Raw genomic sequence first — 14,785 nt, 5'->3', positions numbered from 1 at the left:
ACAATAATATCACATCCATATTCTGTACCTTCATTTAAGCTCTAGCTGCTTATATTGAGTGAAATATTCAAACCCAAGATGCCATTTTTTCATGGCTGCACCATCGCATCAAATGGAAAGAAATCTAGATGTTTGTGCATCATTTTATACACGTGACCCTGTAATTCAGCCTGACATGTTTGGTATCTTTGGAAACCTTAGTTTCTTGACTAGAATTTAAAATAAATTTCGGTGGGTTTGAACAAAGCTTGGCCGTGAAACCTGTTTGTAATGATGGTACCGCATGAGGGACCTTAGGGTAGAAGTGGTTTTAAGGGAGGGTCTGATTTGGAGGATGTTGTATAGTGCAAATTTACGGGATCAAATTACTTTTATACAATTATGAATTACAAATTACAAGAGCTATTGTGTTTTTTTCTACCGTAATTAGCAATGAAGCTCCTCTTTCTATGGAGCGCTACTTACTTACTTACTACTACCTCAACAATAACAATTAGATGATAAATATCTGTTGGTGTGGGGGTCAAAAACTCGTATCTTTCCTGTTACTGTTGTACTTGTACTAGGTTCCATTTAATTGGTAAGTTTAATGAGAGCTAAGACCCTATAGGGCCTGTAATACCTACAGAAAAACTGTTGTACATTAAAAAAAAAAAAATCAATGCGTGTTAATGGGAAAATCTGACAAAAATCCGAAGACATATAGTGTTTTCATCAAACCTGGTCTCAGCCCTTCGAAGCACCAGCATTTACATTTCATCACTGTCTAGTGAAAACATTGTATCTCCAAAATGTCAACATTTCAGGAACTAATTAAGAAAAACAGTCTGCTTTCTAGCTTGATGGCCATGTATTTTTAAGTTTATCCAATGGGTTTTGAAAGTGTTTCATCAGCCCAAGAGGTCAGAGAATTTCCTCAACCCTCAGAGGAGCATGTAGTAATTCTTTGGTTTTGCTTGTTTGCTTTTGCTCGTTAGTAGGTCTGGAGGAAACATTCATCTAAGTTGCTTCCTCCAACAGAAGCAACATATCTGACATGGTTATATGATGCAGATGTTTACAGTTCTTACCTCGGTTACAGCAAAGCTGCGTTTTCCGCAGGGCACGACCTTGTACCACTTGTCATGCAGCGTGTCCATGAAGCCGTCCGACTTGTACTGGCTAACGAGCTCTGAGATGTTGGAGGTGAGGGGCGAGTTCTGAGGGAGGCCGATACCGTAGCCTGGGAGAGGACACACACACACACACACACACACACAGTACAGAATCTTTAGCAATTATCCTACTGGCTCAACAATAAACGTTATTTTCACTTCTACTAAGTGTGCTACCATGGTGTTCTTTTAAAATGTTCTAGCTGTTGTGTATAAAAATAAAGAAAACATCTGCTGGGAGCGGGGAGCAGGGAGTATTGGCAAAGCTGTCAGTGCTTATCACAAGGCATCATAGTTACTCAAGAACAAAGCACGTAATTAATAAAGTCAGTTTTATCTCAGGACCTGTTAGCATGTCAGGTAAGTGTAACACATGTAGTAGCAGCCAATTAGAGAACTGCCATTCCTTGGTAAGAAGTAACACCCTGATTGATTTGTGATATCATTTTTAAATCCATGGTGTTAATGGGAAAATTTGACAAAAATCCAAAGATTTTCATTGAGCCTGGTTCCAGCCCTTCGAAGCGCCAGCATTTACATTTGTAATTATTTGGTTTTGCTTGTTTGTTTTTGCTTGTTAACCATGCCTGTCATGGGGAAATTGTTTGGCTCTTCTTAGGTCTGGAGGACCTAAGAGTAATTTTAATTTCCCTCTGTCAGGTCTCTGGCAAAGCTCAAGGTAGACTGTAGTGGGCAGAAATATAAAAGTCAGATTTTCACAATAGAAAATTGCACCATCCTCCAAGGACATTTGTTTCCAAAACAGAGAGTAATCGTTGAGTCACTGGCATTGTTCAACAACCCTGTTAACCCCCTGCAGATGGACTGTATCATGTATCATGCTCTGAGACAGCATCATCTTGCTTAATGCACCTTTAACCCATACCCATATTTTATAGTGTGTAATGTGTAATAAGACTCTCTCTGTTAACTTACCTTCAATAGCAAATGGTTTTCCCACTGTTAGAGTTTTACAGTCGGCATCTATGGAAACCTCATAGTCCAGCAGGGCTTTGTCCATGATGAACGCATCCAGTTTCTGAGGGTCGGCCCTGGAAACACACAGCAAGAAGACACAGAGAGAGCACAGTGAGAGCAGATGTTGAGAAAAAGAACTGGGGGGCATTGAAGGACCAGTCTGGAAACTAATCCTTTGAAAGGACATGAGATTTTGTTTGATAGTTAACATTCAGCTGCACTTCACAACCAATGTTGAGAGCAATGCATTACATCACATTACTTTTCCCTGTAACAGAGTAAAATAAGGCATTCCTGTTCCGGTTTCAGTAATCACATCACAGTTACTGATCTAACGGATCGGTCGTTACTTGTGTTTCATTCTTCAGCCTCTTTAACCTCTTTATTGGTGTAATATCTATGAAAGATTCCCCTTGTCTTCCGCTGCCTTCAAGTCCTGTCAGAAATATCAGAATTACAGCAGAGCAACATGAACAAGCAACAAAGTGATGAAAACGACTGAGTCTGAATTTGGTGCTGTAGGTTCTGTCTTTATTAAAAACCTTAAAAAAAAAAAAAAAAAGATGTTTGCATGTTGTTTTTCTTATCTTTTTTCATCTGTATTTTCACCTGTAAAACTTTATTTCACTTCTACACATATTTTTGTATAATCTGTAGTTTTTGTAAGAAAGAAATTCTAAGGTATTTTATAAAAGAGATCTCATAATCTCCAAAAGCAAGTAATTTCTATAATCAACCTTGCCTTTGTCTGAATATGTAACCTTAGCTTATCCTTACAAGCTTATCCTTATCAGCACAAAGTGGAGTGAAGAAAATGAGCACCAATGCAATACAAATAAGAATAAACTCTTGGAATTGAGATTAAAAAAAAACAACCTTAAAAGAAAGATTAATATGTCTGTCATTATTTAGATTCTTCTGCTGCTAATGACAATATTCATTGTCCCAATGAACACGAGTAAGACTAGCACAATTGTTTTTGCTCAAAAATTGTTCACAACACTGAAGAGGAAAGGCTGTTGGAGTGCAAGTTGAGGATAGAGTCCAGAATGTCTAACACTGTATACACCAATCATCCAACACAGCATGATAAATATTGACCGTAGCATTGGTTAAATCATGCATCTACCGGGCATCAACCGTAGAAACACAACCATCACAACCTAACCATCTGAATTTCACATGAATAATCAAGAACTAACCTTTAACTCCTCCCTGGAAATCATCTCAGATCCTTATCCTCTCATCTTCCTCTAGTCCTTGCATGGTCTTCTACAGAAAGTCCTATTTTCTCTGCCTTCATCCCTATCTCACTCCTCTAGCCTTACAGACTGAACTGAAGGGATAAGACACTTCCTGGTGTATTTTGACAATCAGTTTTGGTGCGCCTGGGACAGCTGCTGGAGAATTTTGATGGGCAGGGTAAGGTAGAATCCAACAAAATGTATTGTTCATGCGTGTGGAAGTTTGCATTTGGCTTCTTTGTGGTAGAGTTGCAAACAGGCAAGATACCATGAATATATAATCAAACACCAGGAGACACAGGAACAGCAAAACAGACCTTCCAGCACACATTCAGAGTGTTGGTATTGACAAAAAAGTGCCAAAATTGAAACTGCTGGTCGAGAATCAGGAGAGATTTGGGATAAGGAATGAATAGTCCAAAGACATGCAGCTCAGGTGGATTGGAGACTCAAAATTGCCCATAGGTGTGAATGTGTTTGATGTAGTATATGTATATGATGTAGTATGTGATGTATGTGTAGTATTTTCTTACTTTAAGCAGTGAATTACTTTCCTTATTCCCTGAGAAAAATAATTAGTTACTCTACTTGTTACATTGCATTTACATTTCACCCTAAAACAATTATTCTAGGCTTATGTTCATTAGGACGGAACAAGTAACGACCGATCTGTTAGATCAGTAACTGTGATGTGATTACTGAAACTGGAACAGTAATGCCTGACTTTACTCTACAGGAAAAAGTAATGTGATTACAGTAATGCATTACTTCTTACTACATTTCTCTCAACACTGGATATGGTCTGTAAAGCCCTTTGACACATGCTTGTGATAAAGGACTTGACTTGAACAAGGTGTAAAGGCTTGTGGGAATAAAGACCTCTTGAATTTATTCCTTTGTGGTTCCAGGCATCTTGTAAAGCCTCAAATTCACCCAAAGGGGGAAAATGTAAACGATCACCCAGAGTTTGCTCAGACCTTCACTGAGTCTGAACCACATATTTCTTAGATAGCCATGGTTTTCCAATAATTCTACTGGACATATGCCTCTAAAACTATTGTAATTCTGCCAGTTTATGCATATTCCTCACCTCGACTTTGCCATACGGAGGTGAAATGTTAAAAGTTGCGAGGCTTTTACACACCGACTCTAAAATGTCTTTTACTGACAGCAAAAGCCTTCTCAGGAGATGCAAATGCTCTGAAGCCTTTTTAAAGATGAGCTCTGTATTTGCTGTGGGAAATAGCTTGTTATCCAGGACGGCGCCTCAATGTTAAAAATCCTTTATTATTCCTATGAGCTGGCTGTTCATTATTACAGGTTGGCTCGGGTGCAGCTGGCTGCTATTGCTACTGATAGCCAGTGCCTAGTTCCTACTGTAGCACTGTATTGATGTAGTGTATTTTATGAGCAGAGCTCTACCTGGACAGCAGCTAATCAAGTAACCAGTATGATTAAAACATGACGCTTCCCTCTCGGCATCACCCTCCTGCAGTAATACTTGTACAAGAAGTTGAATATTGTATTTGCATCTCATTAGCATACATCGAAAAACAGCGCAGGCGAGAGGACGCGTCTCTGTGATGCAGCTGAATTTAATATAAGTTGCTGTGACATACAGTGGTTCCATTAATGGAGAATCTGTGAGGATGATCAGAGAAAAAGTCTTCCATTAAATAAGACCCATAAGACCCAGGTTGAAAATCCTCTATACTAAATTGTTATATTGGACTAAAGGCTGAGCTTAACTCTATAAATAAAGCACTTTGATAGCTGTAGAGAGTTAGTCATTGCATTTAAATAACATAAGAGTGGCATTTCCAGCGCCTTGGCCACTTCAATAAGCAAACTGAGACAGGACGAGACAGAATATGTTAGACTGTTGATTATGACTCACTCCACGCACTTTTTCAAAATGCCTGTGAGATCAAAAGGTCTGTAATCATTCAGCAAGCGAGCTCCAGTCCTTTTTGGGCACAGCGGTAGTAGTAGATAATTTAGTAGATAATTTCCATAACTGTGTATATGTTCAACAAGCGAGTGCTGAAGCAGTTTGATAAAATCAGCGTTGGTAAAAAAAAACCACTGCATTGCACTGCCAAAAAAATAAAGTGTGCACAGTGTATGAAACTGAGACTGACAAACACAGCTGCAGCAGAGCGTTCAGTAAACTCTGTACTTCAGTAAAATTACCCCATGCCATGGTAATATTTCCATCAGGATGCACTTATGCAGCATCTCTCCTGATAATCAAAAGCTCTACGACAGCTATCATGAGCGTAAAAGCCAAAATAACAACCCGAGGATGATGACAATATAAACGCTGTTCTAGTGAAAAATTTAAAATGTCTTTGTTCTGTGTACGATTCCAACGGACATATAAAATATTGAAAACACTCTAATGTATCTCAGCCTTTCATCAGGGAAATCTAAAAAAAAAGGCAGTATGACTATCAAAAGCAGAGGATTTTTAAATATTTCACAAGAACAGTGCTGTGGGTTATGTTTTCTTCAAGATATGCAATGACTTCAACCTAAAGAGTGTCTTCAACAATGTTTCTATGCAAAGATACCCAACTATAGAAATCATTCAAGAATGTTGATTTAGTAATAGACATAAATAAAACTATGTTGTCCCAAATAACTAATTAGGTAGAAAATGGCACTATCACTGCCACAGTTAGGGGTTCAGTCTCCACTTGGAGCCACTCATGTTGAAAAAATGGTACTGTAAGGTGCTTGGGTTAAAGGTATCCAACAAATGGCATGTAATTATTTGATTGATTACTAATATCTGGTCATTTGGCATGTAAACCCTGAACCCTGAACATTTGTACTTGAAGTAATAAAGCTGCATTTCGGTGCTCCTGTATTAGGCTTATTGTTTGTTTTGTTTTTGTTTGTTAGTTTGTTTAATTCTTGACAGGGTCCTATGGTTTATTTTGATTCCCAAAGTATGTCAAAGTACATTTCACACAATTATTTCACTGTCTAGGCCTGTTCACCTTTTGTTGTGACGATGCCAAAGTTGCATAATCCCACCAATTTTATAAAGGTTGACTGTCTTAAAGAAGGAAATCTGCCTTAAATCTGCACCATTAAAGTTTCATCATTCATCTAAAATATGTCATCAAGTAGAAAGTGTAAACTAGACCGAGGCTGCAGGTCCTTGTTCAACACCAGCACAAAGGAAGAAGCAGATCAGAAAGATCTTTTACATTTCTTTTTTCCCTTTTTTCTTAATTAATTTAAGAAGAAATTGATAAGCTTTCTGCCTCAAAAAAACGCACAGCTCATGCTTTTTCATTATTAAGATAGCCAAGAAACTTATTCTTAAGCCTATTTAAATGTAGACCTTTCTTGAGACCGACGGATTTACTAATCGATTGATCGGACAACCTAGAAAAAAAGGACTTTTGCACGTCCCTATCCTGTATCCAGTCTTGTTCCTGAGTTGTAATTTTCTAAATAGTAGATGGCGTTTCTCCTCGAACCGTCTGTTGCAAGCTGAGTAAAAATGTATGTTTCATCCATTTTCAAATTCTATACTGCCCAGCCGAAGCCCACGCTCCAGCCCACTCTCCCACTATATTCTGCTTTGGTCCACATGGGATGCCAGTTGAATGTGGAAGCAGCTTAGGATGACAGCGATGGCAGGGAGAGGAGGAGGGAGAGATCAGAATGGGAACAGGCAGAACTTGCGGCGGGGAATGACAGCAGCAGGGATGTGAATTTTTCTTCTTCTTCTCTTATGTTTTTCAAAAATCTGCCTTTTTTTTGGACACACAACTCCCTGTTAGGGAGATTTTTCTGTTTGTTTCTGTGCGCTTGACCAGAGAAAAGGTAATTTTCAGGGAGTGATGACAGCAAGAGCAGCTCGGGGAGAGACTGCTGCTCAAATAATAGATGACAGTGTTTGAAGACCAGACTGTGGGTACATGTGTTTGTATGAGTGTGCATCTGAGTGTGCGTGTGTAAGGCAAGGCAAGGCAAGCTTTATTTATATAACACATTCCATACACAAGGCAAATTCAATGTGCTTCACATAAAACACAAAAAAATACATCATTTGTCTAGTAAAATGACACTTAGGCTCTATGTGGTGACTTTTTTGTGGTAAAACATTAATTTTTAATTGCTATTAGTGTTGCAGTTTGCCTTTCCAAACTCCAACCAAACCATCAATATAACATGAGACTCTGAACAGCCGATTCTGAGTGCTGGTGTACTGGATACACTGGAGGAAGGGTGATGAGTTTTAAGTAACGTCTGGGTAAGATGTCAGTAGATGCTAATGCTACCTACTGTGGCTGCCTTAGCATTGTAGCTATATATTAGCCTGTTAGCTTTTGTGAGCCGTATTCTACAACAGCAGACGTAGCATTTTGTCCCAAGCATCTTACAGTATTGTGAGTGTTTTTATGTACAGTTTTATCCCAAGCAGCTTGCAGTGTCACAAGTATTTACTGATCAATAAGCACAAGCTTCTTTGTTGTCTGATGTCATTAAAAGTGTGATGGTAGTAAAATTGAAAAACACACAGTCATAAATACCTAAATCTAAAAACTGTCAGAGACCATCTAAGAGTTTTTAGATTTGTGTCGAAGTGGTGGAAGAAGTACTCAGATCTTTTACTTAAGTAAAAGTAGAAATACCACAGTATAAAAATACTCTGTTACAAGTAAAAGTCCTGCATTCAAAATGTTACTTAAGTAAAAGTACAAAAGTATTAGCATCAAAATGTACTTAAAGCAACAAAAGTAAAAGTACTCATTATGCAGAATGGCCCATTTCAGAATAATACAGTATATATTATATTATTGAATTATAATTATTGATGCATTAATGTGTAAGCATCACTTTAATGTTGCAGCTGGAAAAGGTGGGGCTGATTTCCACTACTTTATATACTGCAGGGTAGCTTACAGTAATCTATAATAATACATCACAGTTTATTAGTTGATTATATTTTGTATTAATAATCTGAATCTGCAAATTAACTAGGAACTTAAGTTATCAAATAAATGTAGTGGAGTAAAAAGTACAATATTTCCCTCTGAAATGTAGTGGAGTAGAAGTATAAAGTAGCATAAAATGGTAATACTCAAGTAAAGTACAAGTACCTCAAAACTGCACTTATTCGAGTAAATGTACTTAGTTACTTTCCACCTCTGGATTTGGATATTTATTACTGTGTGTTGATGTATCACACGTTATCACATATAGGTAAGGATAGTAATCACAACGATCAACCCATAAAATGACATATATGCTGCCTGTGAGCTGTGGGAATGTAGTGATATTGTCTTACTTGAGCTGGTCGATGCCGTCGGGCGTGGCGGGGACGTTGTAGCGCCTCATGTACTCGTGCATCTCGGGGAAACTCTTCTTCAAGTAATCCTCTGCGCTGCTTTCCCTCACTGTGGCGAAACGGAAGCCCTGGGAGGGGTGGTGCAGCTGCAGCAGGAAAACACACACACCAACATGCGACATGCACAGTGGATCCAAAAGGCCTTAAAGGAATGCTTTGATGTTTTGATTTTTCATGCTGTTGCTTCTCTTTCAATTACGGGAAAAGTTTGTGCATTCGTTCTTCAGCTGAACTGTGCTATCCATTGGTCTTAATGAGGAATGACATCAATGTTAGCAAGTGGCAATGTTAACTACGGCACTAAAATACAAAAAACAAAATACAAAATACAAAATGTTGGGTGCAATTTTAAGGATTCAAATTTTTTTTTGGAATATGTCACCCCTCATTATTTCTGTTTTTAAATCCTGCGTTCCTGGAGGTGCATTGTGTTCCTCGTATGCGTTTGCATCCTTGTGTGTGTGTGTGTTTTCGTATGCCTGTTCACAAAAATATCTTTTGCAACTGTTCAAAACATAACCATGAAACAACCCCCCCCAAACACACAGTGTTCAGCGAGGCGGTTGGCTAAAAAAAGATTTAATTACCTTCCTCTAATTGGCCCTACAAGAGTGGTGTAATTAAAGAACAAATTTGCTCATTAAAAGTTTAAAAGGTTGCACTTCCCACAACATGAGCTCTTATTATAATGAAACTTACTGTATATATGACCTGACCTTGATCTGCAGTCTTGTTAACTGTAGATCAAAGTCTGCCAAAACTGCAAACTTAAGAAGTTTCATATGAGAACTTCAACAACAGTTTGTCCAATCATCATGAATGTTGGTACACATGCTGATAAAAATGAAACAACCATGTTTACATAAAATAAATTAAAACTGAACAATAGGGGTACCACAAATACAAAAAAAGAAGAAATCTCTTAATCTGGTCAGTAGAATTTCATTCTATTTGGTATGCAAGCTCTTCAGCCAAGTATTAGTTGAAATCTTAAGTCTGACTGGTGCATGTTAGTGTAGCCTGTCACATGACCTTTAACTCATGGTGGGTTCGGACCATTATTTCAACATCTGGCCTCTATTTTAAACATAGTGGGAAAAACACAGTGTCCACCCAGTTTAAAAATATATTTTGGCGAATATCAATCAATAAGTTGTGTAAATCACCTACAGATCATTAAGAGAGACAGAAACAGAGAAAAAAACACCTTAATTTGAACTTAAATATGCACTGTAAAAACTCATAGTGCAATTTAGTGAACTCAACTCATCTTTATCCATTAACACAATGTATATAGATGTGTTTGTCAATTTCAATGAGCTTCATGACTTAAAATCATGAGTCACATCTTGTGTCTTAAAATTATGAGTTGAAAGAACACCTTGTAAAGCATTCACTAAACTCAACACTGCTAGTTTATTAGCAGACTTCCCAGTATGCATTGCATTGACAAAGCTACCTCAACTTAAGAATTCAAATTCATGAGAAAAAAACATTTGTTCACTCAACTAATTTTGTTTAGGAAGGTTAACTCAATGGTTAGTGTAAACAAATTATTTCTTCAAATTCACTTAACTTAGAATTTTAAAGGGGGGGTATCCTAGGATGTAGTAATTCTTAGTATTTATGGTGATTTTGGTACTTGGAGGTGTGAAGTAATCACAGTAAAAAATTTGAATTATGTTACTATGCCATTTCCCCACAGTCACCAACTATAAAACACGCCCCCTTGTACAAGGCAGTCAGATTTTGCTCCAGTTTCTATGTAGACACTGGACTGTCTGAAATCGACCAATCAGTGCTAAGAGGAAAGCAGGCCTTCCAGAATGGCCAGCCAATCAGAGCAGTAGCTCATTAGCATAAGAAGATGCTTATGTAAAACAACCTATTTTCTTGTAGGTGGGAAACAAACACTGGGAAGTGAATAGCTAAAACTATAACTAAATGATTTTTACTGAAAAAACTTAACAGATGTATTTTATAGAAACCAGGTAATTATATAAAATTGCTGAAAAAGCAAATGATACCCCTCCTTTAAGGCAGCACGGACACTAACTGTTTTAAGTTGAAACAATACGTTTTTTATTTTTTTTACAGTGTAATCAAATATATGTTAAATACAATGTTGCACTTCTCTGATTGTCTTTCTTACCTTTGGGTCATGAATCCCTGACAGCTGTTCGTAGGTCTTCTCCCCGACCATGACAGCGGCCAGGTTGGCGGTGTAGGTCGACAGGCAGAACAGGCAGAAAATGGCCCACAGGTTCATCAGCAGCCGGCCCGTCCAGCACTTCGGGGGCTTGATGGCGACCGTCCGGCCGAACAGGATGGCGTAGCACACGTTGAGCGCCGAGGAGAAGGAGAACACGCGGTCGCGGTTGCGTCCGCGCGGCGTCATGCCGAACGGGCTGTGCCACTCGTACAGGGTGAGGAAGACGGCGGTGACGTGGAGGGAGACGAAGATGCCGAGCCACATGGACCAATGGAGAGGCCACATGAAGGCACCGATGGGTGCCGCTGTGTCCCGAGTGCGAACCTGGACAGGGGACACACACAGGATTGGACAACCTTCATGTCATATCATCAAGTTATTGATTGGTTGAGTGATTGACTATTATGATATCATGATAGTTTTAATATCACATTTAATTATTTTGTTCATTTTTACAGGTTCTTCTTATTTAGATGAAGCCCTAGAAATTAGGCTTAGGCCGATATTCGACATCATTGAATATCACAATATTTAGTGAATATTGCAACATGTGTAGCTACCTATAATCTACTAGTGGTAGGATAGTGAAAAAATATATATATATAATCATAGTGGTAGTGAAAAATGTGTCTTTTTACTTTTCTTTTTACTCCCGTTTCCATAATCATCCCATTTTCCTGGAAATAGCAGAAAATTACACCAAATGGCCATTGTTTCCTCCTATGCTTAAATAGTAATTTATTTTTCTAGGCTATTAATAATAATAATTATGAATATAAATTTGATGTAATTTAGAACAATTCAAATAAAATACCAAAAAAAGAAACCCAGGAAAAAACTAAAAAATAGAAAGACCTACCACCCTAGAACGGCGATAATATTGTATATCATGATATTTTGGTGGGACAGTATCACGATAATACATTTTGGATATCGCCCAAGCCTACTAGAAATCAATACCAGAATTAATTCAAGTTCACACAGGGAAGCTTCACACACTCACTAGACTAATCTTATTATGATGATAAAAATTAGCATCTTAACCCAATAGTGTCGGGCTTGCTGAAACAGATCAAATGGCAAATGTTTATGACAGGTACAGATGCTGTTCGTGACACCTGGTGAAGAAGCTGAGGTTCACTGAGATAGAGAGATGAAGAGAAAAAAAAATGATAGAAGAGAAAGCCATTGTAAAGAAAATGTCTTCCCTGGGTGGAATACAAAGAGGGAGAGAGGGGAGAGAGATTACCACCATCACTACATCTGTCAGCTGCTGAGTCTAGGTGTAGTAATTGTGGTAATAGCTTCACCTCACACTCACCAGTCCAGCCCCTTTAACAGATATTACATTAGAATCCAATAATGTAGGGCTTGCAGAAATAAAAGTATGCCACCTCCTTATGATTGATACTGACCAGCATGCCGAGAGAAGAGAGTTGAGGTGAGGTCAATGACAGAGGGAGGAGGAGGAGGGATCAAAGAGGGAAAGTAGATAGAAGAGAGAGCCAATGAGAGGATAAAGAGAAAACCTACTTCAAGTTTAATATGCAGAGAGGAAGAGAAAAAGTAGGAATGCACCGATATGTCAGCAGACTATCGGTATCGGCCGATATCAGCTTTAAAAAGCAGTAACGGAATCGGTGTGATATTATTTTTACCGCAGATATTTGGCTGCTTGCGGAATTGGCATTTTGTGACCTTTTTTGTCTCGGAGTGTGTCACTTAATACAACCATTAAATTAGCAACAGAATGAAACTAACATGGTCTTTTGTTTAAAATCTTAAAGGAATAGTTCACCCAAAAATGAAAATTCTTCATCATCTACTCACCCTCATGCCAAATGAAACACAGGTGAAATGTGTTAGTCCATATAACACACAGGGAGGCTGCCAGCACAACTTGGTAGCAGCCTTCTCCAAAACAACTGAAGTCAATGGGGACCTGTTCTTTAGAGCTCCAAAACAAAAACAGCCAAACAATCACACTGTGAATAGAAAGACCTATACACCATTATTTGTTGCAGATCAATCAGCTGTAGTTAAGATTTGCACTAAATGATGGTATAAATATACTGTAGGTCTTTTTGGAACTCTGAAGAACTGGTCCCCACTGACTTCAGTTGTTTTGGAGAAGGCTGCTATGGAGTTGTGCTGCAGCCTCCCTGTGTGTTATATGGACAAACTTCACCTGTGTTTCAACTGGCATGAGGGGGAGGAGATGATGACAGAATTTTCATTTTTGGGTGAACTATTCCTTTAAGATAGGCATGTCTGAAAAGCTTAACCTGTCTTACACCTGCATTTGTAGTACGATTTTTACAATTATTTATTGTTATTTTAAATAATGAAAAAGGAACAATGTACTATATTACTTATTGCTTTATGTAATCACTGTGAAAAATGGTCAATAAACTGTTAAAAAAAAAAGATTCTTACAAAAATGCATATCGGTATCACCCTATATGGGTGGGAAAATGTCGGATATTGGTCTCAGCCTCAAAAAATCGTATTGTGCATCTTTAAGAAAAAGTTAAACAGAGAGAGCGGCACTGACCAGGATTCCCAGGCTGGTGGAGAAGAAGGGCGAGGTGAAGTCGATGACTTGGCTCCTGGCTGAGTTGATGCTGAACGACGTCACCGCCAGGTGGGCGGCGCCGCTGAGCAGATCGCCCACCAGCCCCGTCCAGCGGCCGTTCTTGAACCCCCCGTACTTCCCGTCGCCGACGATGTAGAGGTCGAAGGTGAAGCCCATGTCCTCCGCCAGCTTCTCCAGCAGGTCGATGCAGTAACCGTAGCAACACTTCTTCAGCTCCGTGGGAACCGTTCCGTTGGGTCCCCCCAGGTTCTGGAAAAGCCCCTGCAAAACCGAAGATTCGTTGGTGAGCGGGTCGAGGCACAGCTGGCCCGCCGGGCACATCCCGTCCCCGTCCACCTCCCTGGTGAACACAAACGGGTGCTCCACCAGCGTCACCACCCGCATGTGCAGCCGGGTGGGCCGGCGCCAGTCGCCTCCTCCTCCGGACCCCTGATGGGTCGGCCAGGCCCCCTGGTCCATCAGGACCCTCCCCCGCCGCCAACGCCCCAGGCGGGTCCAGGTTGGCTGGCCCAGAGGGTCCAGCTGGAGGGACCAGATGTAGTGATGGGCCTCGGAGACGACGATCTGGCTCCGACCGTCGCTGGACATGAAGCCGCTCTGGCCCTCGAATGACATGTTGGAGAGGAATCTGAGGGGAGAAACAGGGGAGAGGAGAGAGATGACAGGAGGAGAAAGGGGAGGAGAGAGTCAGGGTGAGTGGAGGATAGGAGAGAAGAGAAAGAGGTAGAGGAGGAAAGATAATTTTTAGTTTCACTTTTCCTATGGATACACACAGGCTATCCAGGTATTTGTGGGATTATTTTCTGTTCACTGCAGATAGATCCATAGGCCAACATGGCAAACATCAAAATGTGAAATAAATGTTTTCTATGCCACTTGTTTATTACCTCCTGCTTGTAATCATTGAGATCTACAGTATCTCTGTAAATATCTTTGTCTTTGTATATTTGTATATCTTTATATATTTTGAGAGAGAGAGAGAACCTGAGACATTCAAACTCACACAAGTTAACTGCAAACTGCAAAGCTTTTTAAGGAAGCATTCTGCTGGCTTGCTTTTATGTTCATTTGCCATGAAGCATATTACTTTTTCCAGACAGTTTTTGTATTTCTGTACCTGGGATTTACAGGCTCACATGTACGATTATATTTTACCCTTGGTTAGTTTGTACAAAAATCCCAATTTAATGGTGTAACACCAGTGCCAGAGAGGTGTGTTATCTTGGTGGC

At 39.5% G+C, this 14,785-nt stretch overlaps 1 protein-coding gene across 1 annotated transcript in view; it reads right to left on the bottom strand.

The window, feature by feature from the left end:
- Positions 1-1,070: 1,070 nt before the first annotated feature.
- Positions 1,071-14,785, bottom strand: part of grin3a (glutamate receptor, ionotropic, N-methyl-D-aspartate 3A) — a gene marked incomplete at its 3' end in the record, with an annotated part of 46,670 nt that continues 32,955 nt past the window's right edge. The window contains exons 3-7 of the mRNA XM_071535714.1: positions 13,514-14,183; positions 10,900-11,283; positions 8,688-8,833; positions 2,091-2,206; positions 1,071-1,222 (exon numbers count right to left, since the gene is read on the bottom strand). Of these exons, the coding sequence (XP_071391815.1) occupies positions 1,071-1,222; positions 2,091-2,206; positions 8,688-8,833; positions 10,900-11,283; positions 13,514-14,183 (1,468 nt within the window). The remainder of the gene's footprint in view (positions 1,223-2,090; positions 2,207-8,687; positions 8,834-10,899; positions 11,284-13,513; positions 14,184-14,785) is intronic.

The sequence above is a fragment of the Centroberyx affinis genome, unplaced genomic scaffold, assembly GCF_046629955.1.
Source record: "Centroberyx affinis isolate AG114_WGS23_722 - 3 ecotype Tasmania unplaced genomic scaffold, CSIRO-AGI_Caff_v1 ptg002753l_1, whole genome shotgun sequence".
Lineage (NCBI taxonomy): Eukaryota > Metazoa > Chordata > Actinopteri > Beryciformes > Berycidae > Centroberyx > Centroberyx affinis.
Note: the sequence above shows the minus strand (reverse complement) of the source record. Positions and strands in the feature narration are given on the sequence as shown.